The sequence below is a fragment of the Cyprinus carpio genome, chromosome A23 (assembly GCF_018340385.1).
Source record: "Cyprinus carpio isolate SPL01 chromosome A23, ASM1834038v1, whole genome shotgun sequence".
Taxonomy (NCBI): domain Eukaryota; kingdom Metazoa; phylum Chordata; class Actinopteri; order Cypriniformes; family Cyprinidae; genus Cyprinus; species Cyprinus carpio.
This window is the reverse complement of record NC_056594.1, coordinates 10,057,953-10,082,989: the sequence shown is the minus strand read 5'-3', so window position 1 is coordinate 10,082,989 and position 25,037 is coordinate 10,057,953. Positions and strand designations below refer to the sequence as shown.

Here is a 25,037-nt window from a genome sequence, read left to right as displayed (position 1 = left end):
CTGCGGGTATAAAACGGCACCTGTAGAATACGTCATCCTCTTTTTTGTCTTCAAGCCTTGTGTACGGAAGCACATGCGTTTGACTCACAAGAGAGAAGGATGCACTCATTGTTTGCATTCGCAGAACTACTAGAGCAGAGGTCTGTACTCGAGTTGTTGTCAGCGTTTGCACGAGCGCGTTCGCCTCTCGGGGGAGTTGAACAAGCTTGATGCGATGGATTCGCGCTGGTTTCTGTTCCTCCAAAAAGAAAAAAGAATAGGAACTGTGTATAATGTGGGATATCTACATTATTGGTGAAGGAGGCTCCTGACTTGGTAAAAAAAAAAAGCGTCATGCTGAGGCCTCCACTCTTAAGAGTTTCTCTAATAGGGGCTAGGTCTCCTCTCGCTTTAGAGAGTCATTATGCTGAGGCCTCCACTCTTAAGAGCTCAAACTAGGACTGAGTGTTGTTAGGCTTCCTCTTGTTTTAGAGAGTCATCCTGCTGAAGCCTCCGCTCCTCAGAGCTCCGCTTTGGCAGTAATGTGAGTTGTAGGCTCTTTCTGTTTGAGCCTCACTACCTGCCTCTGATGTTGAGTGTAGCTAGGTCTCCTCTCACTTAGGGAGTCGTTATGCTGAGATCTCCACTCTTAAGAGTTCCAGACTCTAGCGGGTGAGTTAGTCTATGATGATTGGAGCTTGAGCCTGCCCGTAAGCCTAGCGTTTCGCTAGCAGGGAAGCTGTTCCTTGAAGTCTTGACTTGGGGAAACAGTTACCTGGGCACTCATCCCTCAGCATGGCGGCGTTGGTATACCATTCCCCTAGCACCCTCTAGAGGACGCAGCATGGAGTTCCCTTTCGAAAGGGAACATCTCAGGTTACGCATGTAACCATTGTTCTCTGAGAATAGGGAACGAGACGCTGCGTCCCTGTGCCATGCTTCGGCCATTCTTGGCTGCGTCTCCTCAGACAGAAAAGAGGATGACGTATTCTACAGGCGCCGTTTTATACCTGCAGTCGCTCATTTGCTTATGTCATAGGCTGCCGCCTGCCAGTGTCAAGTTCATTGTCGTTTTTTCATTCATGCTTCAGACACCGGTCACGCTGAAGGTGTTCCCCTAGTGCCCTCTAGAGGACGCAGCGTCTCGTTCCCTATTCTCAGGGAACCATGGTTACATGCGTAACCTGAGACGTTTTCTCCCAACTCTTTATGGTCATTTTGGGCTTAATAACTCATTTAAGATGAGTTTATGAGGTAACTCGCCAAAACCACATATTTTTACGTCATTGTGTGTGTGTTTTTTTTCCCAGGAGTGTCCATAGGCGGAAATCCCTGGGGGACGGCACCCCCCTAACTGAGGGTTTACAGATGTGAAAGAAGACTTGTTCATCAGGAAGTGGGAAGGGACCAAAGAAATATCATTCTTGGAGAAGAAAATGGACATCAGTCACTTATTAGAGAAAGATGATTGTACAATTTTCTGCCTCTGTGATGTGCACCCATTTCTAAATGTAATTTACAAGTTTTTAACATTATTTCATGATATAAAATTGATAATTCAAATGATTGAAATTTCAAATTTCAAGATGAGCTGTGCTACATTATGTTGAAGATTCTCATTCGTCTTCCACCCAGTGGCATCTGGGGAAAGTATTGCTGGCAGTAAATGCTGTGGGAATTCTGCTGTCTCAAACCTGTTGGAGTTGGTGATGGTTTGCATTCTTCATTTGTTTTTAATAAACAAAGTTGTTGCTCAAGCAGAAACGTTTTCTGATACTTTTCTCTTTTTTTGTAGGCTGGTACCAGCATGACCTCCATGAAAGGGTCCCTGAAGACAGCTCAGCTGGTTTCCATTGGTTCACTTGGACATGGAGCAAAGTATGTAATTGTGGCGAAGAATAATTATTTTGCCCTTCCTTTGATTTGTGTCAACTATCATTGAGATTGTGTCTTTTGACCAGGTTTTTGATTGAATGAATTGTTTTAAGGTGAGCAGAATTGATCATTGCATGAACTATATGTGTGCGATGGTCATTTTTATGTTTTGAACATATTTTCATGTTTTTTATAAGTATATTTCTGTTTGTAAAAACATGTTGAAGAACTTGTTGGTAATTTGCATGTTGTGAACTTGCAGACAATGTTCTATTTGTTCTAATGGATATTTATATGAGTTTTATGGTATTTGATAAATGTTTTATAAGAGGAATGTATTGAAGTGCTTGTTTAAGTGTTTTAATATTCATGTTTAACAGTTTTCTATTCAGCATACTGTAATAAAACAGTTAAATGAATACTTAGTATTATAATTATTTTCATGTTAACATTATGTACTTCAATGGTTCTTTGTGTGATTTCATAATAAAAGTATCTAAATTGTTAACAGACTATTATCTTTTATTTTAAAACGTAAAAATAATTGCTCAGTAACACACAGTTGTTTAAGACGTACCAAACACATCACATTAATGTGTTAAGTGACACAATTTTGTGTTGAATTGAACTCAATATGTGTTGTCCCTGAGCACACTCACAGAACATGTGCTGAAAATAACACGTTGTGTTGTTTTTAACACATTTGTTTTAAGAGTGTAGGTGTGCTATTCAATAGCAATCTTTCCCTTAACTAGCACTTGTAAAACTGCATTTTTTTCCATCTTAAAAATACATCTAAATTAAGACCTATGCTCTTAATGTCAAATGCAGAAAAGTTAATTCATGCGTTCATGATTTCAAGGTTAGATTATTGTAATGCTTTATTGGGTGGTTGCTCTGTGAGTTTAATTAACTCCAGCTGTTCCAAAATGCAGCAGATAGAGTACTTACTAGAACCAGGAAGTATGACCATATTAGCCCGGTTCTGTCAACACCTCACTGGCTCCCTATTCGGTCAACCGGAACCGGGAACATTTCCCATAGCACCTGATGTACTCAAAAATTATCCAAGATCATCAAATGATTAATTATATCTTCAAATGAACACAAACAATGATATTTTAAGAGTCCTTCTTGGAAAAAAAGTTCAGTTGGTTTGTTTTGATGTCACTTTTCAGCTGGCCAATCAGATAAATCAGCATGATCGGGTTGAGAGTCAAGTTTAAACCATCTAAGACTAGTAAACCACATTAAGGGTTAATCTCTTATTTTAAAGAGGGATGTAATAAGTAACATCCAACCTAGCCCTTTTTCATATCGTTTAGTTCCCTCTTTCCTAAGGTTTTTTATTCCTCTTTCACTTCATGAATCATGATCCACACTCTTCTTCATTTTCTTTTTCTTCTCACATTTTTGGGCATTGAAATTACACCATGTACCCTACCAGACAGTGCACACATGCCTTTAAACCACACATATACATGTACACAAGCACGGCTGCATAAAAGCCTGCATATGCAAACTGCAGGACCTGTTCAAGGCCAAGAAAAAATGGCATGTGAAAACTCCTTCTAAGCTGATGCTGTGCATTATATGAGTCCGTGCAACTCTTCTACACTGATGTGTGAAGGCTTTGGGTGTGGTAAAAGAAGCCCCACACCTAGTTTGTGGTTCGATGAAAGGAAACAAGACCTTTTATAAAGTGTAAGTTCACTGTCACTAAAGACCATCACCATAACACATTCTGACTGCTCTTATTGTCATATATACCGTATACTAATAAAGAGAACCACAAGGGCAACTAAAAATGCTTCAACTAGATGCAAGAACACTAAGTCAGATCATGCTGTTTTTGTCAAGTTTTCTGTAACTGTAAACCAAATTTGGTTTAAACAATGATTAAAATCATAACAATAGATAAAAAATAAATACTGTGGTGGTTTTGTTGCATATTTGCATCATGATCCCATAAAAGAGCTGTTTAGTCAAGACCTCAGTATAGGACTAATCACACTTCCCTGAGGCGTACTCTTCCGGTTACATATTAGTGATACATTTATAATTAGAAACAGATTTTATATTCTAGTTCGCAGAATCAACTGCCATCAATATAGTAGTTCATATTAATAAACGCGTGTAGCAGACAAATTATACTTTGTAATTTCCAAAGTGGACTGTGTTCTGCGCTCCTCAGTTTTTCTTCAATATTATTACTATTCATGCCAAAGCCTTAGACCTAAATTCTTTGCGTATCTCCAGGCTTTGTTGCTGTGGGAGTAATTACCGGTCAAGTCTGACTCAGTTCTGAGCTCAAACGAATGAGGAGGCAGATCTGACTTGGCTTGACCTGTGCACAGCCCCATCTAAGGTAAGAATGTCTGCTTGCCCCAGTTAGCTGAAGAACACAGAGCGACACAAGAGGAATATTTCAGATTGTTTACAGAGCTTTGGCCTCAGCTGCGGATAGAGTGGATGTTTCCTTAGATTATAAATTATCTTTGTCAAAGCTTGAGAAAAAAGAAAAGAAAAAAAAAACACAATTATCTGGGTCGTTCTTACATGATGGCTGCTTTAGTGATCTACATCTGGACTGATGTTCCACATTTCCATCAAATGTTAGGGTAGAAACAGGACGACTTGTAATGTCAAGTCATTTTTACACTAATTTATGAGCAACATTTGTGATTCCATGGGTTCCAGTGACCACCCGAGCATTTGGTCCTCATTATATCCACAGTTCAGAGGTATGAGCTCACTCCTCTCTAAAAATTAAGAGTGTGCAGGAGGGATTTCATTACCACATCCGAACTGGAGAAGGACAAAGCAACAGCGCTCCCTCGAGAGAGACAGTGTGAACGAGAGACCAGTTTATCCATTTAAAGATCTTCGTCGCCCTCTTGTGTTTTCAGATAGGCTGCGTTGTCGTGATTTGTGCATATTCCAGGATTGTCTACATTGCTGACCAAGGAAAAGAACGGAAACAGCTCAGAGTTCAGTATTCAAATCTAAATCATACTTTTCACATTATAGGGAAACATAACACAGGTTTAGCCTATGTGATGTCTGTTTAATAGAGGAAACCGTAGCGCAGAGCATTTTGAAGATATGTAAGGCATATGAAAAAGAAAGGAGGATTCTTAAGGAAGAATTACAAGCAGTAGGATGCCAGGAATTCAGTATAACCAGCTTATTAAATGACGGTCAAAATTCAGGAGAACAAATAAATGCAGTCATTAGATTTATTTAGAATAGTGGGTTATATAATAGGATATAGGATGGCTTAGTTCATGCTCTATCACAGAAGGTGGCGGTATGCATCTTTGAAGTTGGTACGCAACCCTCCATAAAATTGAAAGAAGAAGAAGAACCGGAAGAAGTTTCACTCTGTGCATTATGAGGCAGCGGAAGCTCGGTGTTCTTCCTTTCCTCCATTAGGTGAGTGCGTGGTAAGAGCGCGCTGCGCCGCTCTCTTCAGGTTTGTCGAAAAGAACACTTTATTTACAGACTTATAAATACACGTTTTCTTTTTTAAAACTAGTGTTATTGTGTACATTTCAGATCGCAACAATGGGCCGCCGTCCAGCCCGTTGGTAAGTTGTGACTTTGGTGTTTTAAAAGCCGTCTGTAGTGAAAACGGCAGGCCCGCTTACCATGTGCGGCACACCGGCCTCCTTCAGCAGCGACAGTACACTAACGCACGCTAGTGTCTACTTAAGACGAGTTTGGCTTCTAATAAACGGCATTATACGATTCTTGATCATTTGAAACCCAGTGTTAAATGTGAACCTCTCAAATGAACGCTCAGTTAGACTCTGGAAGTAGGTTGTCATTTAGCCGTTTGCAACAGTTGTTGTGCTGTTTAAATCTCTAAATATAACAGATGCTATATTAAGGGCTTTCAGCTTTGCGTATATCACGTTTTTGTACTTTTATTGAGTAGTTACGTGTGTCGGTGGTTTTAAGTCATGCTAATTGTCATCGTCTCTTGCAGCTACAGATACTGTAAGAACAAGCCGTACCCGAAGTCCCGTTTCTGTCGAGGTGTTCCTGGTGAGTTATGGAAGACAACACGTGTGCAGTAACTTTATTATGAAAGCGTTCACAAAAAAAAATAAAAAATCCCCTGTTCATGGACCGCCTGGAAAATCATAATTTTAAAATGCCATTTACTGGACTTTGGAAAAAATCATTTAGTCATTGAAATTGAAAAATGCCTATAATATTCTTTCTTGATTTTAGAGTGTTTAATCAGCTTTTTTATGTGATGTTAAACTCATAAGACATGATTTTGAAGTTCAATAGTAAAATCCTTACAGCATTATCACAAATTCACTAATCAAAATATGTGGGTACCCTGAATGCATGGACAGTAGCGGTTTAATTTAGTAAAATTTGTCTATTAATGAATCAGATAATTAAAGATTTGTTCTGATTGAGCGCATCCCTCTCCCAAACTCAGATCCCAAGATCAGGATCTTCGACTTGGGCAGGAAGAAGGCTAAGGTGGATGAGTTCCCCATGTGCGCTCACATGGTATCTGATGAATATGAGCAGCTGTCCAGTGAAGGTGAGGCGTCTTCATACAATACTGTTGTTCATATCTTATACTTCAGTATTTTGCATAAAACAATTTCTAATCTATACAGTCTGTCTTTTTCCCGTCTAATCTGTTATGTTTCTAGCTCTTGAGGCTGCCCGTATCTGCGCCAACAAGTACATGGTGAAGACCTGCGGTAAAGATGGTTTCCACATCCGCGTGCGCCTGCACCCCTTCCATGTTATCCGTATCAACAAAATGTTATCCTGCGCCGGAGCTGATAGGTGAGTGTGTGTGATGTCTGAGACTCTTACCTGCAGCTTATTAAGCCGACTAGACAGGTTGTTTGTACTTGTGTGGTGTGCAAAGGCTGCAGACAGTAAGTCTTTGGTTTGTGTATGAGCCTAGCTGCGCAGTGCTGGGCCCTTTAAGGGACCATGGAGACATAACATTGCTTATCTTTTCAAATCTAATTTCTGTTTGACCACTTGTGAGTGAGTTGATCTTTGTTCATCTCCTCTCCAGGCTCCAGACTGGTATGCGTGGTGCTTTCGGTAAGCCTCAGGGCACAGTGGCCCGTGTGAACATTGGCCAGGTGATCATGTCTGTTCGCACAAAGGCCACGAACAAGGAACATGTGATCGAGGCTCTGAGGAGAGCCAAGTTCAAGTTCCCTGGCCGTCAGAAGGTACGTAAAACAAAGCTGAAAACCGTGTCTAGCTGATAATTGTTGAAGGTGGTATGCTAACAGTCTGCATTATATTCTTCTTAGATCCACATCTCCAAGAAATATGGATTCACAAAGTTCAACGCCTGTGACTTTGATAACATGCTGGCGGAGAAGCGTGTGATCCCTGATGGCTGTGGGGTGAAGTACATTCCCAGCCACGGACCCCTGAGCCGCTGGAAGGCCCTGCACGCCAACTAAGCACTCACACTTATTCATCTGTGTGAACCAAGGCTCTAATGACCACAAATAAAGTCCATTCTTTGGTTTACAGTCTTGGTGTTTAATTTCATAATTTGCATTTTGAACTGAAGTTAGTATACTGCCACTCCAAAGTTTGGGAGCATTGAAGGGGGAAAAAAGACATTGTTACTTGATGTTCTTAACTGTCATTAAGGAATGATAGAAACTTTTGAAGCAATTTAAAGAAATTCAGTTTTTCAAAAATATTTTCTCCAGGATGGTTGTCACATTAAATTTACGTTCTGCGTGGCATTACTTGGGATTACTTGCTGTTTGTGTCATTTTGCCTTCAGGACAATGCTCAATTTCAGTATTATCAGACCATAAAATTCTGCAGGGTGCTTTGCTGTTTGCTCCAAGCATGACTTTGCTAGTTAAATTGAACACAGATATACATTCTTAGAGTAAATACTTGGCCAAGTAGTTGTAAAATATGATGTAATTCTGAAAATATTTTTGGTAGTGAAAAACATTTATTGGTGTTAATACAACTTGAGTTTTCTGAGGATTTTTTTTCTTTGTGCCTTGCTTGTGATAAAATAATTCCTTAATGTTTCCACAGTAAAACAATATTTACTACAAAGATGAGATATATTTTCTCCAAAGCTATTAATGGAAACACAATTAACTTAGATTTACATTTAGTCATTCAGCAGACGCTTTTATCAAAAGCGACTTACAAATGAGGACAATGGAAGCAAATAAAATCAACAAAAGAGCAATGATATATAAGTGCTATAACAAGTCTCAGCCTAAACGCAGTATACGTAGCAAGGGCTTTTAAATAATATAATAAAAAGAAAACAGATTGAATAGAAAAGAATAGAGCAAGCTAGTGTTAGAGGTCTTTTTTTTGCTTTTGTTAATTGTATAATAAATGAAGAGAAAACAGAATACAAAAAGGTTAGAAAGGTAGTTATATATATATTTTTTAAGAATAGAATTAGAATAGTGCGTGCTAAAGTTATAGGGTCAAATAAAGATGGAAGAGATGTGTTTTAAGCCGATTCTTGAAGATGGCTAAGGACTCAGCTGCTCGGATTGAGTTGGGCAGGTCATTCCACCAGGAGGGAACATTTAATTTAAAAGTCTGTAAAAGTGACTTTGTGCTTCTTTGGGATGGCACAATCAAGCGACGTTCACTTGCAGAACGCAAGCTTCTAGAGGGCACACAAGTCTGAAGTAACGAATTTAGGTAAAGGGTGCAGAGCCAGTTGTGGTTTTGTATGCAAACATCAATGCCTTAAATTTTATGCGAGCAGCTATTGGTAGCCAGTGCAAATTGATAAACAGAGGTATGACGTGTATTCTTATCAGCTCATTAAAAATTAATCTTGCTGCCACGTTCTGGATTAAATGTAAAGGTTTGATAGAACTGGCTGGAAGACAAGAGCTTGAACAAGGAGTTGTGCAGTATGTTCCAAAAGAAAGGGCCTGATCTTCTTGATGTTGAATAAAGCAAATCTGCAGGACCGGACAGTTTTAGCAATGTGGTCTGAGAAAGTCAGCTGATCATCAATCATAACTCCAAGGTTTCTTAACTTAGATGAATCAAAGCAAAATTATACGTATTTATCAAAAATAAATTCTCAATGATCATTTCATAATTTCTAGAAGCTATTAAAAAAAATGGTCAGTCACATCCACTATCCAGCACATCCTGAAGATGCAGTTGTGGATCTGTATAAGCTCAAGTACATAACAGCTGTGTAACAGCAAAGTAAAGTCTACTTCATCTAGGTGAGATGAATAATCCACTTCTGGTTCATTCGTGTTCATATGATCATTTGCAGTAGCAGTAAGATGTTCAGAACAAACGATGTAGGCAGAAGACACGAAGCTTTGCTGTTTCCTTTGAAGAACATGTTCTGAGTTTTGAGGAGCACCTCGATGGGGTAGTGATCACTCACTTCTAGGGCCTATAACAGACAACCTGAAGTTCAATGGCATGACCATATGCAAAATAAAAACAGTAAATGCTGATTTTGGCTTACCTCAGCCTCTGTAAGGTGGAATTCCTTGGGAAAATTGAACGGCCGTGCTGAAATCGGTTCAATTGTTCTGAGAAATTGCTCTCTGTGCACAACAATTCTGAGGATTAACCAAAAAAAAAAATTAGGTTAAATATTGAGCAAGCATAAAATGTTGACCATATGTTTATTGCATTACAGCATTATTGTATTACTCTGATTTGAGTATTTTACTATACCGGTCATATGCACAGTCAGTCGTCTGTTTCACTGTAGTGTCCACGTTATCCTGAATCAGCCAGATGAAAGACGGGTCAGAGAAGAGCCTGATGTTCTTACGGTTCTTTTTAGCCACATAACCACAAGCTGCATTGAAGTCCCCAAGGAACATCACATTCTGCAAACATGACAAAAAAAAGCTAAGTTCACCATTTGATCTCAAGATATTATACTCTCTTTAATATTAGAAATCTGCCATCATACCTCAATTTTCCACCGTGCTCTAATGTCCACAAAGACATCATAGAGTTCGTCAATCTCTTTGGTGGCATTTGAGGGAGTGGTGTGCTGCGGGATCAAGACAAACTCCTTGGCCACTGTTAACAGAGACATATGAGATCACATGACATGACCATAATCATCAAACTTCAGTTTATAATGACTTGTTTTGGAACAAATTCAGCACATAAGTTTTCCATGTTTTATTTTTAACCTGTTTTAGGGGCTTGAAAATGTACCACAAATGGTTCTCTGGAAAAAGCATCTACATCCCCTTTCTGTGTATCTGGATACTGATACTGGTTTTTCAGCTTCGCTGTGCTTTTCCTGTGTGAGGGGAGAAAAAATTTATGTATGGCTCTTTTTTTTTTTTGTGGTTGAGAATAATATTGGTTAATATTGTTTTTAAGAATCATCGTGAATTTAGGGATCACAACATTATAATATAAACTATAAAATGGATATGCACTTTGTGATATGCTAAAGATTACAGTTAACAATGTTATTCAATTATTAGTGTTTTAAAGAACTTCAAGTGAGCGTTAAATGACAGCAAATTCAATGCATCACAATTAAATATTCAACTAATATTCGACTAATACTGATAAATTAAAACATCTCTAATATCAGACAATAATAAATATGATCTTTACATATTATCCTAAAGTACAGAAGTGCTGAACACATACCTGTAAACAAAAACATATTGCTCCTGATAGTTTTGTGTCCTCCCGAGACGTTTACTTGCCACATAGTCATAATCATTATCATTAAGTCTGGAAACAAAATACAACATTACAGTATTTATGCACTGTGCATTTGTTTATCTCTGAAATCTGACTGGTTACAGTGATTTCAGATTAGTTTTTTTATGTTTGCATATCATCTACCTGTTGACTGCAGCAAGCAGTCGTGGGATGGCTTTATTTTTCTGATCTCTGACCTCCTGGAGCAAGCATATGTCACAGCGAGATACAATCTACAAAAAAAAAGAACACATTTTGTGAGATGCTTTTATATATTACAGAAATAAATAAAAAGCACTGTACTGTTAATCTTCTTACCCTTGATAGAGAAGTCATGATTTTGTCATTGACTGATTTTGAATCACCAAAGCTTTTAACATTAAAGGCACAAATTCTGAAGCCATGGCAGCTCAGCGGGTCAGAGAGAATAGAGAGAGTGAGGAGGAGCAGTCTGCCGCTCATCCTGCATGTGAAGAGCCAGAAAAACACATCTGGAGTTAAAACTTCATCATTCAATGGGAAAGAACAGGCTTCTAATGTTATACTCATCTTGAATGTGAAGAGCCAGAAAGGCACTCAGTCTAAAAACATCTTTAAAAGGTAGAGGCAGGTCAATGGGGAAGAAAAGACCTGAATTAAAAATAATACAGTTAAATAAACTAACTGACTATATACAGTCATTGCAAACATGTGATCATGAAACTGATGAGTAACATTAAAACATCATGTGATTGTGGTTCTCGTTTTTTAGAACTTTTAGATGTTTAGAGCGCTTATTATTGTATTTATTATTATTATTATTATTATTATTATTATTATTATTATTAACTAATGTTAATAAAGATTAATAAGTACTGTAACAAACAAACTGTAACAAGTAAAAACAACACACACAAGAACAATAAAGCCGCCTTTCCACTGGACACGACTGTCGGAATTCGCCCCCTAGTGGCAGTCGCGCGGAATTTTCATCAACATGGGAAAATCCAATTCTTTATGACACATCTCTAGAATCATACAGAGATGTTAACAGAAAAAATGAAGCATGGAAGCGAGTGGCTGAGATTGTCGGTTTGTCAGGACCTCTTGGACCTCTTCTCTCTCCCTCACACACACACACACACTTGTTACTCCACTCAGGTTCTCTAAAGTTAATGTTGCTCATGTTCTGGAATGTTTAGCATCACACTGACACACCTGCACACACTATCCACACATTAAAAATATACATGACATATATTTATCATCTCTAATAAAAATGTTAATTATTTATTTACATGAAGTTGTGTTAATTGCTACCATGCTTTTTTTGTTTAGGCAGTCAGTACTCAGATACATCTGCTTTAGATATGATTGTAATGTTGTATAAAATATAATTTTCAGAAGCACTATTGAATTCTAAAGATAGAGTAAAAACTATTATAATGATGATGATAATAATAATCATAGTAATACATTTAAAACTATTATAATGGCTAAAACAACAATAATAATAATAAATATTACAGAGTCAACCTTTAATATCAACCATTATAATAATAAACTTCTAATGTTATTAAGGCGCATCTCTTGCACTAAACGGTGATACTCGCCGAGCCAGGTAGCAATTTACCCACACTGATTTGCAGAAGGTTTTTTTTTTTTGTTTTTGTTTTTTTTTGCATCTCAAGTAAAGGAGTGGAAAAGCAAGAGCCTTTACTCTCCGTGCATCCACCATGGTGGAATGAGTGAGTGAGTGAATGAATGAATGAATGAATGAATGAATTAATGCAAAACAGAAATGCATAGACCGCCAATAATTTGCAGAAACATGGAGACAGCATTTAAAAAACAACATAAATATTAAAATAAAAATGTATTACTTGTTTATGAATAATAATAATGGGTTTTTAAAAGCAGTATTTTTTTCTGATAAAGATTAACAAAAAAAAACTATTAATAACTCGCGCACACGGACCTGATTGGACAACACTGGAATGCATCACTTCCGGTCAGGCGGTCGCATTCGGTCTAGCCGCAGAAGTTCAAATATTTTAACGTATCTTTGGTTAAGGCGGTCGCATTCGGTCTAGCCGCAGAAGTTCAAATATTTTAACGTATCCAAATATTTCAACGTACTCTCCATTCGAAATGAATGACTTCCGGTCTGCGGCTTGTCGTTCTCGGAGGAAAGGCTGCTTAACAATTCATCAGGTTTCAAGAACACATTTTCCAAGAACACAAGATCCTGAACTATTTAAATTTACAATACAAAACACTGATTAACAAACCTAATTATATTCTGATCAAAGTTTTGGCTACTTCTGGGTGAGACCTGTGATCAGACAGCTGTCAGGGATCCGGATGTGTCTGCTTTAAGGGTAGTGACCTATTGTGAAGTTTACAGCCTATGCTGTTGTAGTTGGAAGTAATCCAGACTGCAGAAGAAACAAGGTCTGTGGGGTTAGAGGGGTTCAAACAGCCTGCAACAGGTTTGTTTTCACACAAGAACTTGTCTATATAAAAACAGCTCAGCACTGAGAAAGCAGCAGGCTCACAGAACTGCATACAAAGATTAATATACTTAAAAGAAGACCTCCTTACCTCATTTAAAATGTGTTGGGTTTCACTTCAACAATACTGTCTCTCTCTTTCTTTCCGTTCTGCAGTGAAGAGTTTCCACTGGTGTTATTATGTTTAGAAAGCTGAGGACACACCTTCTGCTTTGCTATTTGTGGGTAAGGGGAGGGGCTTATCTTTCATATGTATGGAGTGCAGCTCTTTCTAAACCCTGCAATAGAATTACAATACATGCAGTATGCAAAATTAACGGATTTATGTAGTGTATAATCTCTTTACTCTTCTTTCAGATTTTTCTCTAGTTTAGGGGACTGCTTGTACTCAGAATATGAAAACATCACAGAGTTGCTCAATAACTTTAGCTTTAAGAAAGGTTGCATGATTGTTTGTGGCTATTAGAGAGCAAAGAAAAATGGTTTAATATCAATGGGTTTAAAGGTCTGTCAAGTTCTAGCATTCTAGCAAGTTATTGATTAATGGAGAAGATAAATAAATATTGTTTAATCTCTATGAAATATGTAGTTCCCCATCAAAGATACAAAATGGTTTTACTACAAATAAAACAACAACAACAAAAAAACATAGTTTAACCATGGTATTTGTAGTAAAACTCTGGCTATACAAATGGTAATCAGTATGCCAAAAAACATGGTTACACTTTTACTGTAGTAAAACCATGGTTTAATGTCTTAAGGGACGTATCTTACCAATTGTGAAAGAACTAGCTATACATGCACAGTTTTCAATAATGCACACTATTCAGTGAGCTCCACCCTCAAAGGTGAAGTTACAAAATCCATGAAGTGATAAAATACACTAACTGAAATCATACATGATTATCACCAGACCCACTCAGAAACTGCACACTCAGAATACTATTAAAAATAACACCACGGGCAAACTGATGGTCTGCACATGTGACTGCTGATTTGTCAGGCGATGGTGTTAAAGAATCGCGCTGCTTCTCCTCTATGACGTAGTTGTTTCAGAAGTTGTTCTGCTTTATTCATGTTCTGCAAAGAGTTAGTGTTGCTAATATTTTAGTTGCAAGTGGGTCTAATATTTGTTGTAGTTCGTCGGTTTGTTATTAAAATCAGTGTCCTTGAGAAACAAATTACAGGTACGTTATTCACCATCTTTAGAATAAATTACTGCCTTCACTTTATTATTTGTTTCCTCAGCCACTGTCTTTTTTTTCAGCACGTATCTTTTTCGTGAAGAACATGTCTGCTGGAAACATGAAGAAAACAGAGGTGTCAGTCGCTGCTACTTTCATCGGCGGTTTAATGAGCAGCAGCTAATGCTCTACTATGTGAGATAAGATGATGGCATGGCTGACCTACTCTTCTTTACTGAGTAGCTGTGTCTCATAGAATGGCATCCAGTGTTTTGATTCGTTTGAATTGATCATTTTCTCCCAGAAAAGCTGACATCATCTTTATAATTATCATTATATATTTTATATATATTTATATTTTTAGTATGCATTAAAATTTAGTAGGCTTTACATTTTTTTAGTATGCTTTAAAATTCAGTATGAAAGCTATTGTATGCATGTTTCATCTCAGAGCACTATCAGCACTACTGGTTTCCTCAAGCTCACTGCAGAGGCTCTGGCTACAGATATTAACGGATAAACCGTAAAATGGATGGAAAAGCAGCCTCTGCTGTTGGATTTACACAAGAGCAGCTTTTCTCATCACTTCCAGCAGAGCTGACACTGTGGGTGGACCCTTACGAGGTGTCCTATTGGATCGGTGAGGATGGATCCACTTGTGTTCTCTACAAGTCCTCACCGCTACGGCCTAAAAGTGCCACCTCAGCAGATACTTCAGCCCACAGGAAGGAGAAACTAAAAACCAGACGATCGAATCAGTCTCTGATATTATGAGAGATTTTGAAAGCCTCCCTCGTAAACTTTGCAGTTCTTTAAAACATTAAAGAAGAAACTGGAAGAGAAATCTTGCATCTTACATACATCCACAAGGTAAAGAGTAATAACTGGCAAGATTTCATAATAATATTATATCTAATATTTCATAGGAATATTGAAATATAATTTCTTTCCCTGTTCCAGGTATCTTCACTGTCGGACTCTGTGTGGTTGTTACTCAACTAATATATTATGCCTGAAACAGGCCAAAACGCTAAAGCCACTCATTGACTCTCACATCTGTTGAGTTATTCACACTCTCTCCATTATGCATCAGTTGACAGAGCTGCAGGCAAACCATGCAGAATAATATTCCGACTTTGCCACAGTTGAAAGATGTGGAGGAATATTCCGACTTTGCCACAAAGATGCTTAACCTACAATAATAATTTTGTTTATTTCTCTTTTTCTTGATTTTAATCCTTCATCCCATCAGGTTAAGTAATGACACCCAGAGGGACATTGAGGAAGTGCCTTTTAAAAGTCTTGGCATGCATTTGTTTGAACACCTGGTTAATTCTGTTTATCAAATGCCAGATAAAATAAGATGTAATACCAAAAACCTGCAGATCTCTGTTAAAGTCATCAGATCTTTAGCGCTTCTTAGAAGCAATAGTAGGAGAAGTTACAGCATGTCAGCTGAATTATGTTCAAAATTTATTTCATAGCACTTTCTCACACATTTCCAGATATTATTTGTTTTGCCCAAATCAAAAAATTTCACTTTGGCTTAATCAAAAACAGGGGGACAGAAGTTCTCCCTCTTCTCTTAATCCATCCCCTGATACCTCCCAAACAAACCCAGCTGCATTTCTAACAATAAAGCTTTTGAACATCACATAGAGATGGATGAAACATAGATTTTGAGTTTGCACCATATTCAAACATGCAGTCCAAGATTCCTGAACTAATAATAATTTCCTGTTGAATTCCGTCCTTTATTTCCATGGCCAGCACTGTTCATTCTCCCCTTTCGCTCTGTTTTTCCGAATCAGTGTTCCCTGGAAATGCCTCATTAAATCACAAAAGGAAGAAACACACATCTTGTTGTAAGAAAATGCTTATTCACAAGAAGACAGCAAAATATATCGATTTCAAAGTTGTTTTTATCCACTTTACACAATTAAGCACAATTTCAAAACATGCATATGCACAAAACAAGCATAAAGTGGATCACAGCAGTTTATTTGGGTGGGAATAGAGGTGAGTGATCTGTTAAAAAAAATTTAAGACAGCACAGAGTGGGTTAAGGCTGTTTCATGAATTGTTTTTAATGGTTCACAGGCAGTCACTCACTGCAGAGAAACTCTTTAAAGTTCTCGTTTTACTCTGAGGCTGTGACACACTGCGTCGCTCCTCTCTCTTCTTCACACACCACAACAACTTTGTTTCTCCTCACGAAATGATGGATCTGAGGATTTTACTCTTTTTCGTGACCGTACCGTGGATATTTTGTGAACCAGCAAGAACCAGTAAAGTGGTGCCTAAACACAAAGGGATATTGAAAATAGTAGATGATGAAGAATTAATCTCAGAGAGTAGAATTGTCATGGAAGCCAAGAAACCAAAGGTATGGCAATTTAATGCTGATAATACTCATTTGCGTACATTATGATATTAAAATAGGGTTTTGCTTAACATGTTAATGTTTTTGATGGCTAAAACAAATGTATATATATTTATATAATCAGAATGCAAGATATCATAAATCTGTTCCAAGAAAGGTATGCAATGGAAAACCTGTTAAATCCATATTGGGATTATATGATATCTAGTGGAAACGGCACCATCGGCAAGTTATCTGGAAACTCATGAGCTCATCAAAAGGCAAAATATCATGTGAACCGGTTGAACTTGTTAATTTTGAGAGAAAACAAAATACTAGTTTTCTTTTTATGTGCTTAACTAGAAAAAGGTCATTGTTAACACAGACTACGATAGTCCAGCTGATACAGAAGATGAAAGTCCAGGAGCAGACCATAAAGATGACAAGGGTAATTGTTTATTACTTCAGTTTTGCATTCATTTGATTAAAAATAATATTCAAGCCTATTTATTTCTACTTTTATTCTTCAGAACTTCCTACATGCCTGATGTGTGTCTGTCTAACTGGATCGGTGTACTGTGAGGAGGTTTCTCCTGACATGACAACAGTTCCAGCACTGCCAAGGGAAACAGCTTACCTCTATGCACGCTTCAACAAAATAACCAAAATTACCAACAGGGATTTTGCAGATATTGGTGAGGGAATTTTTTTTTTAGGTGTAGGTTCTTTCCAACTTTTAATGGCTCTAAAACAGAACTGAGAAAGTGTGCTTAGGTCCCTTAGAGTCACAGGTATAAAAGGGCAGACAAACCTAGAAGGTTTTGTGCATTTAAAGGGATAGTTCACCCAAAAATAAAAATTCTGTCATCATTTACTCAACCTCATGTCATTCCGAAACCCCTGTGAATTTCTTTTATTTGGACATTTGAACACCATTGACCTTTATTGTACACTCTTAAAAATAAAGGTTCTTTACTGGCATCTATGTTTCAAAGAAGAATCTTTAACATCCATGGAATCTTTCCAATACACAAAAGGTTCCTGATATTGGAGCAATGTTCTTCACACCATGAGAAAATGGTTCTTTTAAGAATTGTTTACTGAATGGTCCTTTGGGAAACCAAATGGTTCTTCTAAAGGCATTGCTGCAAAAAAAAAAAAAAAAAAAAAAAACCTTTTGGAATATTTATTTTTATGAGTGCATGGATTAAAAACAGTATTTTTTTTTCTATGTTCCACAGAAGAAATAAAGCCTTTTCAAAGCTGAACATGTTTGGAACAACATGAGGGCGAGTAAATGATGACAGAAAGTTAATAAAAAACGTATTCAGTTGCAGCCCAGTGGGAATGTCCAAATCTGTAAATACACCCATATTGTGTTGTTTTTCAGCCACTCTTAGAAGAATTGACCTGACTGGCAATCTGATCTCTGAAATAGAAGATGGAGCCTTTTCAAAACTCAACCAGCTTGAGGAACTAACACTAGCTGAGAACAAGCTGGTCAAACTGCCAATGCTGCCGGCTAAACTTGTGTCTCTCAATGCCAACCACAATCTCCTTAAGACAAAGGGAGTAAAAGCAAACATTTTCAAGGTAAAAATTAATAAAAGAAAGAATCTGAAATAATGCATTGTTGTTACTAATGAGTGACGTCCATCTTTTGCATTAGAAACTCACCAGGCTGGCATACCTGTACCTTGGAGACAATGTGCTGGAGGCCGTCCCATTGCTGCCAGAAAGCCTGCGTGTGGTTCATCTGCATGTATGGTCCTCACTCTATTGTAATATCAATATATTTATAGACTGTAGTATTTAAGTGTGTTCCTATGTGTGTAAAATCTTTTAAAATCGTTTTCAGAACAACAACATAACATCACTGACAGATGACACATTCTGCAAAGGAAATAACACGCACTACATCAGGTACAACATGCAGGAGGTTCGACTCGATGGAAACCCGATAACTTTGGCCCAGCATCCCAACAGCTTCATCTGTCTGAGAGCTCTACCAATTGGACACTACAAGTGATCTGCTGAGAAGAAGAAAATGTTCCTTAAGTCATCAGCCAACTGTCAAGCACTGTTTGGATGTTGGACAGCACATTCACAAAGATTTAACAGCATAATAAATGATTTTTGACTTTTGATGGCATCAAGCATTTAGACATTAAGATGCATATACAGACAATAACAACTTTTTTTTACAATGTAATCATTTTGTTATATTTTACTAATGTTTTTGCAACTAAAAATTGCAAAAAAGACTGCAGTAAATTCATGAGGCAGAATGTCTATAAACTTAAAATGGGAAAAACATATTCGCTGTTGCTGACATCCAGTGCTGGTAAATAAATTCATTTTGACATATTTGCGGAACTTAATCTTCATACACTCGTATATAAATGGCACAAAGTATGCATTACAACTGACCATCATTTTTTAATTCTGGAAGCCTGTTTCCATCACAATTAGGAAAAAAGTGTAATATTTAGAATCACAAAACATTTTTATTGCAGAAATAACCATCTTTATATTTTAGACAATACAACAATTGCCATTTTCCTTACAGAAACAAACATTAGCAGCCTTCTGCACCTCATCTGTCCTCATAATCACGCAGTCCATGTCACAGCTGCCCTACAGTTGATGCATAATAATATCCCCATTTCTGAATGATATCAAAAGTGTGTTAGTGAGCAAAAGTGTCAAGACGGTTTTGTTTTCAGTCTCTTTATCATGGTGATCGTTTATTTCCAGTGTTTTCTGATGATCTCATTTGGCCTCAGACTCTGTGAGCATAAAGCCCTCCTCAATCTTGTGCTGGTATTCCCTCTCCGATTGTTTTCTTCTGTAGACGTCATCTGTGAAGCCAGAAAATAATGTAACCACGTGTCAATAACAATAAACAATATATAATTAAAATTTAAATCTTAATATATTCATGTATAATATATTCATCTTAATCTAAGCATAATGACAATTAAGCACCCCTGCGTAATTAAGATTAATGATACACATTATAAGTAGTTTTGCTTTAAAGAATTAACGAGTATTATTCACACTGGATGCGCACAAGCAGTGCAACAGCTCAGCTCTGCGCAAAGAGGACGCAGAATGATGCACACAAACGCTCTAAACGAGAGGGGCGTGTGTGATGATGCACACAAACGCTCTAATCTATGGGCGCCGCCATCTTGCCTGCCGCCATTTACGTGCCTGCGAAGTGTGCCTTGTCTGCCGGTGCCCTCTAATGACAACGCTTGCCGGTGCCCTTTAATGACATTTTAATGAAAGCGGATCCTGCTCATTAAAGAAAATGTCTGGTGAAAGGGAAAATTGGGTAGATGATGTCAGGCAGTGGGGCAAAACTTACTGATAAAGGTAATTTATTGACAACATAATGTAATAATGTATAAATATGTAATGTATTGTAATTAAGAAGTGTATTAATTGATGACAACAATAAAAGCGAACGCTGTCATTACTAGCTGTGTTGTTAATATGTTCACAAGCTTCACAAGTTTCAAATAACTATTAGGCCATCCTTAAAAATATTCTTGTTTGCCATAACTGACCGACCCTGTCGATTTAGGACTGACCCAATTAATTATTTTTTTCCCCTTTTTGTCCGGCCCGACTTGCCGATTGTAATTGCGTTAAGACCCACAGATTTTTTTTTACTCTTCAAACCCAATACAAATGCAATATATTGTGAGACACACGCAGTTGACGCTTTTCACACGCTCTCACACTACACATCCATTTTCTCATGCACAGAAAAATTGCGAAGCAAAGTGGACACGGAGACCGACAATCTCAGCTCTCAGATTCTGTCAATTTTTATATGAAATTCAAACAATGAATACCGTTTTTGGTGCTTGTAAACGTGACGCGACAGATCCCTAGCGGCACCTGAACTGATCATCTCTAGCTAATAGTAAATAACTCTGTGTAATCCGTATGACCGTGAACATGGGCAGTCAATGTGCAACAAAGGTTCGGGGTTTATTCCATGCCTGTAGTTTTGTGCTGTTGTTAAAACAGCCAACCACACAACACACTCTTCTCGGCATCACTGGACAGCATACGTACTAAAAAAACTAAATAAAAATAACTTTTCGTACAGCTATAATCTGCTACAGCCGCCTACGGGACTAACGCTACTTCTGCTACTTCCTTAGCAGCAAGGCACGCAGTAATGGCGGCGCTGCTTTTACTTCCGTGTTTCGCCGGATTTGTCTAGATATAAGCTATAGGGGAGTGTGTGGTGTGTGCATAGGTTCTCTTTCCTATTCTCACGTTAATCATGATCCACTCCATGACGCCCCCGATACAGAAGAACAAGGGCAAAAATCTGTACGTCCCAAAACGTCTTTTTCCAGGTACAAGACTTAATATATATTTTAGGTTCTGACTTTTTCTAAACATCTTTTTCTTTCAAAACACAGTCAACGGCAAGACCCTTCCTAAAGCACAGCGCTATAATATGCACTTATGAAAATGAGTTTTAATCGCCAGAATACACCACCCGAGCAGCTGTCCTTCAACACTGCATGTTACCGCTGCGCTTACAGAACAGGAAAACATGGCGGCGTAAACGTCATAGTGTGTTCTAACAGGTCCGCTGACTGGAGTCTACCAAATCCCTTACATACAGGGACCACTCATCATTGCCATATGCTTTTATAATACAAAACTTAAATAGAGGATAAATCATTCTGTCATCATATACTCACCCTAAAATCCTCAAGCTGTTCCAAAGTTTCTTTCTTCTGTTAAACATAATATTTTAAAGAAAGTTGGTGACCAAGCAGTTGACAGTAGCCACTGACTTCCATAGTATGAAAACAATACAGTGGAAGTCAATGGGTGCCGGCAACTGTTTGGTCACCAACTTTCTTTAAAATGTATTGTGTTGTTGTATTCAACAGAAGAAAGAAACTCATTTTTGGATCAACTTGAGGGTGACATGATGTCAGAATTTCCATTTTTGGGTGAACTGTGCCTTTGAGATTTAAAATATTTTACCTACAAAATGGGCTAATATAGTACAATAAAGTAAGACTGGCTCCTATTGATGCTTTTTTCTTTTCTATGCTTTTTAAATGAAACTGATGAACAAATCAGTGAAATTGATTTCGATTTACAGCATGTGGACATTTAATAGTTTAAGAATGTGTTTGAAATACATGCAAGCTAACATCTTAATGTTGCACATAGTGCACAATGTTTGACAGATTTCTGATCTGAAGGAATGAATGAATACCTGAAACAATTTCTGGGGAAAGTTTTTTTTTTTAAATGATTGTGGTCAAGGTGTTCATAGAATACTGAAAGATGCTCGAGTATTATCTGAATATATATCGCAAATGTGTTTGTATCATATATTAATTTAATGCTTTTGCAAAATATTCTGCAATGCATGATGTGATCCTTTAGATTTCTTTCCTTCTTTCTTCTGCTTGGTCTCAACTGACAATGGAATTTCTACAGATTAAAACGAATTGGAAACAGCAGCAACCACATTTGGTAGCACATTCATAACTTGGTCAATCTTCTACTTTATAAGCTAGCCGGCAGAAAGTCCAGTGGTGCTCCACTGTGTTCTCGTTGGCACGCTCGCTCATGTGGTGCACCCGTGTGTTCCGGATCGTGAATCCCTGTTTGGTGATGTAGTCCATGAGGTGGACCCTTAGAGACACCTCTTGATGGTGGTCACATGGTCCAAAGGTGAAGGACACCTGACAGTCTCTGGTGTCCATCATGTGTTTGTTCCACTTAGTGAAGTTGTTGGATATTCCCTCCAGCAGCGAGTGGACCTTGGTGGTTATGGTTAGTTGCGTGATAATAACCGCTACTGGGTTGGAGTACTTAGACAGCTTGCGGGTACTGGACAACTCCACCACCTGCTCAAAGGTGTCCAGCGGGTACAGAGGCTTTGGGTCACTGAGGCATTGGATTAAAGGCTCAATCTGATAGAAGTCAGCTTCTTTACGCAAAAGGTCCATCTCCATGAAGTCAACAGGAAGAGTGAGCTCGGATGTGCGTAGAAAGTTTAATATGTAGCGGAAAAGCGTCCCGTCCCGATCGATGAAGTAGTTTCCCTGAGCGTCCCGTGTGGTGGGGAAGTCGCCGCGGAACATGGCGCCCAGCATGGAGTCTGGGTAACGTTGAAGAGTGGAGATGGAGCTCGTGTAGAGGTGACCTCCAACATTTAAGGTGACTGGGTGAGTCAACTACAAGCAATGGACAAAAGCGGAGAATCAGTAATGCAGTTCATCACATATAATCAAACAACAGGTTTATTGGGAATTTTAATGCGGCTAATCTGTTAATCTGTCACCGGAGATGCGCTAACTAAAAATCACTGTTTTGGAGGGCTGAAACCATTCATTAAAAACAATTTGGAAAAATGGAATCTCAATCAAATTGCTGACAACCTGCAGGATGCTGAACTGGAATAGAAAAGGAAGGTTTGTTAAGCCTGTCAGCTTGACATTTTGCTTTAAAGTTTAAAATACTTTTTAAAGCTTATAATTTGAAGGTTACACTGACCTTACGGTCAGACAAAAAGACAGACAGACAAATAGGCCATCTATCCATAAAAATTTTAACCCATTTGAATGTCAGTTTTGGGAAAACCTTTAATCTGATCAGTTAGAAAATATAACAAGCCAGGTCAGAACAGGCTAAAGGTCTGTGCTGATGATGGTGGGTGTAGTTTCAAAGAATTACAGTTAGAAGTTTTCACTAGCAATCTACTTTTGGGATTTTTCATCATCTAGTACAAGAAAAACTGTAAAGGCCTGTTCACACCAGTTTTCACTAGCAATCTACTTTTGGGATTTTTCATCATCTAGTACAAGAAAAACTGTAAAGGCCTGTTCACACTCTAATAATTTTCATAACAATATCAATTGGAATAAAACTGTAAAGGCCTGTTCACACCAAGAATAACTTTTTCATAACTTTTTTTCTAGCTGATAAACAATAAAATAATAGACAGTGAGAATCCAGATCAAAGTGTAAATGGGCTTTAAATCTGATCATTTAACAAAAACAGCAACCCATTTTTATTGCAATCCGTAGTTAATAGTATTCTGGGATATTAAGTGTTCTTAAATCTCTCTCCATAAAATTAAAATATATTAATTATATAAATACTTTTAAGAACATGTTTTTATAGGTGCAATATAAACATACTTAATTTTATGTTCAGACATGGTTTAATCAAGCCAAACTTTCTTCATTATTTAGTTCTAGTTAAAAAAACACACATTACAGTTATACAAATGTCTGAGTTTCAATTACTCTTATTTCTACTCCAATAGCAGTTCTGCACAGCACACAACTGTGTCTAATAAACCCTTTTTGTAACAATAACGTGTGTAAAATATTTCTGCGCATACATACCCTGCTATTCCCCCAGTCCCCATTATCCATTTGATAAGAATAGGTAGTCTGACCCGCAGAAGAAGCTCGGATGTTATAGCTGGGTAACGTTAGACCTGCAAAAAAAAACACTTATTAGCCCTACATTTAATGCACATAAATATATACAGACCTCACTTGAGAATCTGAATATCTTAACATATCTGAGACGAAAATGAAGTACACTACAATGAGATAAACACAGGATGCATTATTGTGTGAGGAAGCTCAATGAATTGAATGTCAGAAATAAGAAAGAAAGAAAAAAAAAGAGGAAAGAATAAAAAGAATTGGATGCCCAATAGCATGCTAGCTGTTTTGGTAAGAAAGGCATGTATTAATCAGGTTTTCTGAAACGTAATTATTTACCGTTCCCTCGAAATAAGTTAAAAACGTCCAGCGACTGTGCCTGATGACTTCTAACATTAAAAAAAACATGAACATGTTTCAATAAAATGAAGCGTTTAAGTAACATTTACTAACCAGCTATCATAATAAACCGCTAGCTCCCTGCTAACTACTAATGTGAGAGTGACAAACGAATAAAATAAGCGTTTTTCCTGGCAGTTATACCATATGGAATAACCCCACCCTTACCTCTCTCCAGGCCTGAGGGGTTTAATCGTCGGTTTTGATCATGTAGCGGCTGTACAGGACTCTTGAGTGCTTGCTGCTCAACGACGAGAGCTCGGCAGCCGCACTGTCACGTGACCTACACTAGCGCACATTACTGCCAGTGACAGGATCACACATCTGTGCAGAAACAACACTGCTCTGTATGGAAGCTTGTGTTAAAGGGACTCAAAATCACTGCTAAATTAATATTGCTCTAATGCAACTGCTTTTAAAGTTGGGGATAAAATGTTGCTTTGCACAAATATCACATCACTATTAAAAAACGTGACTATTACTGACAGAATTTCATCAGCGTGAAAGAACCAGAACTTTTTAGACATGGTAAATTATAGTTTATTGTACCATAGGTGTATCTAC

At 37.8% G+C, this 25,037-nt stretch overlaps 4 protein-coding genes, 2 long non-coding RNA genes and 1 other non-coding gene across 9 annotated transcripts; 5 read left to right on the top strand and 2 right to left on the bottom strand.

Annotated features, from left to right (window-relative positions):
• The first annotated feature begins 405 nt into the window (after window positions 1-405).
• LOC109048891 lies at window positions 406-2,239 on the top strand. Its single transcript, XR_002011005.2, has 3 exons — window positions 406-1,490; window positions 1,615-1,691; window positions 1,775-2,239. It is a non-coding gene; the product is annotated as an uncharacterized LOC109048891 (long non-coding RNA).
• Window positions 2,240-5,238: 2,999 nt separating this feature from the next.
• LOC109048750 (60S ribosomal protein L10) lies at window positions 5,239-7,391 on the top strand. Its single transcript, XM_019066422.2, has 7 exons — window positions 5,239-5,329; window positions 5,413-5,444; window positions 5,846-5,904; window positions 6,314-6,421; window positions 6,537-6,675; window positions 6,917-7,079; window positions 7,164-7,391. The coding sequence occupies exons 2-7, from the start codon at window positions 5,422-5,424 to the stop codon at window positions 7,317-7,319; spliced, it is 648 nt and encodes a 215-aa protein (XP_018921967.2). The 5' UTR covers window positions 5,239-5,329; window positions 5,413-5,421; the 3' UTR covers window positions 7,320-7,391.
• Window positions 6,706-6,840, top strand: LOC122135233. Its single transcript, XR_006153418.1, has one exon. It is a non-coding gene; the product is annotated as a small nucleolar RNA SNORA70 (small nucleolar RNA).
• Window positions 7,392-8,784: 1,393 nt separating the features above from the next.
• On the bottom strand, window positions 8,785-13,285 carry LOC109048737 (deoxyribonuclease gamma-like). 2 transcript variants are annotated; one of them, XM_042712998.1, is made up of 10 exons: window positions 13,159-13,285; window positions 12,846-12,992; window positions 10,894-11,038; window positions 10,720-10,808; window positions 10,519-10,605; window positions 10,044-10,156; window positions 9,815-9,927; window positions 9,571-9,728; window positions 9,356-9,452; window positions 8,785-9,280 (listed from the first exon to the last, which is right to left on the bottom strand). In XM_042712998.1, the coding sequence occupies exons 3-10, from the start codon at window positions 11,035-11,037 to the stop codon at window positions 9,137-9,139; spliced, it is 945 nt and encodes a 314-aa protein (XP_042568932.1). In that variant the 5' UTR covers window position 11,038; window positions 12,846-12,992; window positions 13,159-13,285; the 3' UTR covers window positions 8,785-9,136. The 2 variants fall into 2 exon arrangements, with proteins under 2 accessions (XP_042568932.1, XP_018921946.2); XM_019066401.2 differs by lacking the exon at window positions 12,846-12,992 and having other exon boundaries at window positions 13,159-13,277.
• On the top strand, window positions 13,256-15,381 carry LOC122135080. Its single transcript, XR_006153304.1, has 3 exons — window positions 13,256-14,254; window positions 14,335-15,121; window positions 15,212-15,381. It is a non-coding gene; the product is annotated as an uncharacterized LOC122135080 (long non-coding RNA).
• A 175-nt stretch (window positions 15,382-15,556) lies between these two features.
• LOC109048744 (mimecan-like) lies at window positions 15,557-18,980 on the top strand. The gene is made up of 6 exons (XM_042712997.1): window positions 15,557-16,637; window positions 16,977-17,061; window positions 17,144-17,308; window positions 18,004-18,206; window positions 18,283-18,375; window positions 18,472-18,980. The coding sequence occupies exons 1-6, from the start codon at window positions 16,470-16,472 to the stop codon at window positions 18,640-18,642; spliced, it is 885 nt and encodes a 294-aa protein (XP_042568931.1). The 5' UTR covers window positions 15,557-16,469; the 3' UTR covers window positions 18,643-18,980.
• Window positions 18,981-21,749: 2,769 nt separating this feature from the next.
• On the bottom strand, window positions 21,750-24,803 carry LOC109048743 (BTB/POZ domain-containing protein KCTD6-like). 2 transcript variants are annotated; one of them, XM_019066413.2, is made up of 3 exons: window positions 24,642-24,803; window positions 24,027-24,121; window positions 21,750-22,849 (listed from the first exon to the last, which is right to left on the bottom strand). In XM_019066413.2, the coding sequence occupies exons 2-3, from the start codon at window positions 24,054-24,056 to the stop codon at window positions 22,163-22,165; spliced, it is 717 nt and encodes a 238-aa protein (XP_018921958.1). In that variant the 5' UTR covers window positions 24,057-24,121; window positions 24,642-24,803; the 3' UTR covers window positions 21,750-22,162. The 2 variants fall into 2 exon arrangements, with proteins under 2 accessions (XP_018921958.1, XP_018921957.1); XM_019066412.2 differs by lacking the exon at window positions 24,642-24,803 and adding an exon at window positions 24,414-24,585.
• Window positions 24,804-25,037: the final 234 nt, after the last annotated feature.

Coding starts and splice junctions, on each gene's coding strand:
- LOC109048750 (XM_019066422.2), top strand. CDS start 5,422: ATGGGCCGCCGTCCAGCCCGTTG. Junction 6,422..6,536: donor TGAGCAGCTGTCCAGTGAAG/GTGAGGCGTCTT, acceptor TTATGTTTCTAG/CTCTTGAGGCTGCCCGTATC. Junction 7,080..7,163: donor AGTTCCCTGGCCGTCAGAAG/GTACGTAAAACA, acceptor TATTCTTCTTAG/ATCCACATCTCCAAGAAATA.
- LOC109048737 (XM_019066401.2), bottom strand. Junction 9,729..9,814: donor GAGCACGGTGGAAAATTGAG/GTATGATGGCAG, acceptor TCATGTTTGCAG/AATGTGATGTTCCTTGGGGA. Junction 9,453..9,570: donor ACTGACTGTGCATATGACCG/GTATAGTAAAAT, acceptor GTTAATCCTCAG/AATTGTTGTGCACAGAGAGC.
- LOC109048744 (XM_042712997.1), top strand. CDS start 16,470: ATGATGGATCTGAGGATTTTACTCTTTTTCGTGACCGTACCGTGGATA. Junction 17,062..17,143: donor AGACCATAAAGATGACAAGG/GTAATTGTTTAT, acceptor TTTATTCTTCAG/AACTTCCTACATGCCTGATG. Junction 17,309..18,003: donor CAGGGATTTTGCAGATATTG/GTGAGGGAATTT, acceptor GTTGTTTTTCAG/CCACTCTTAGAAGAATTGAC.
- LOC109048743 (XM_019066412.2), bottom strand. CDS start 24,519: ATGTTACTTAAACGCTTCATTTTATTGAAACATGTTCATGTTTTTTTT. Junction 24,122..24,413: donor TAACTTATTTCGAGGGAACG/GTAAATAATTAC, acceptor TTTTTTTTGCAG/GTCTAACGTTACCCAGCTAT. Junction 22,850..24,026: donor GGGACTGGGGGAATAGCAGG/GTATGTATGCGC, acceptor CATTGCTTGTAG/TTGACTCACCCAGTCACCTT.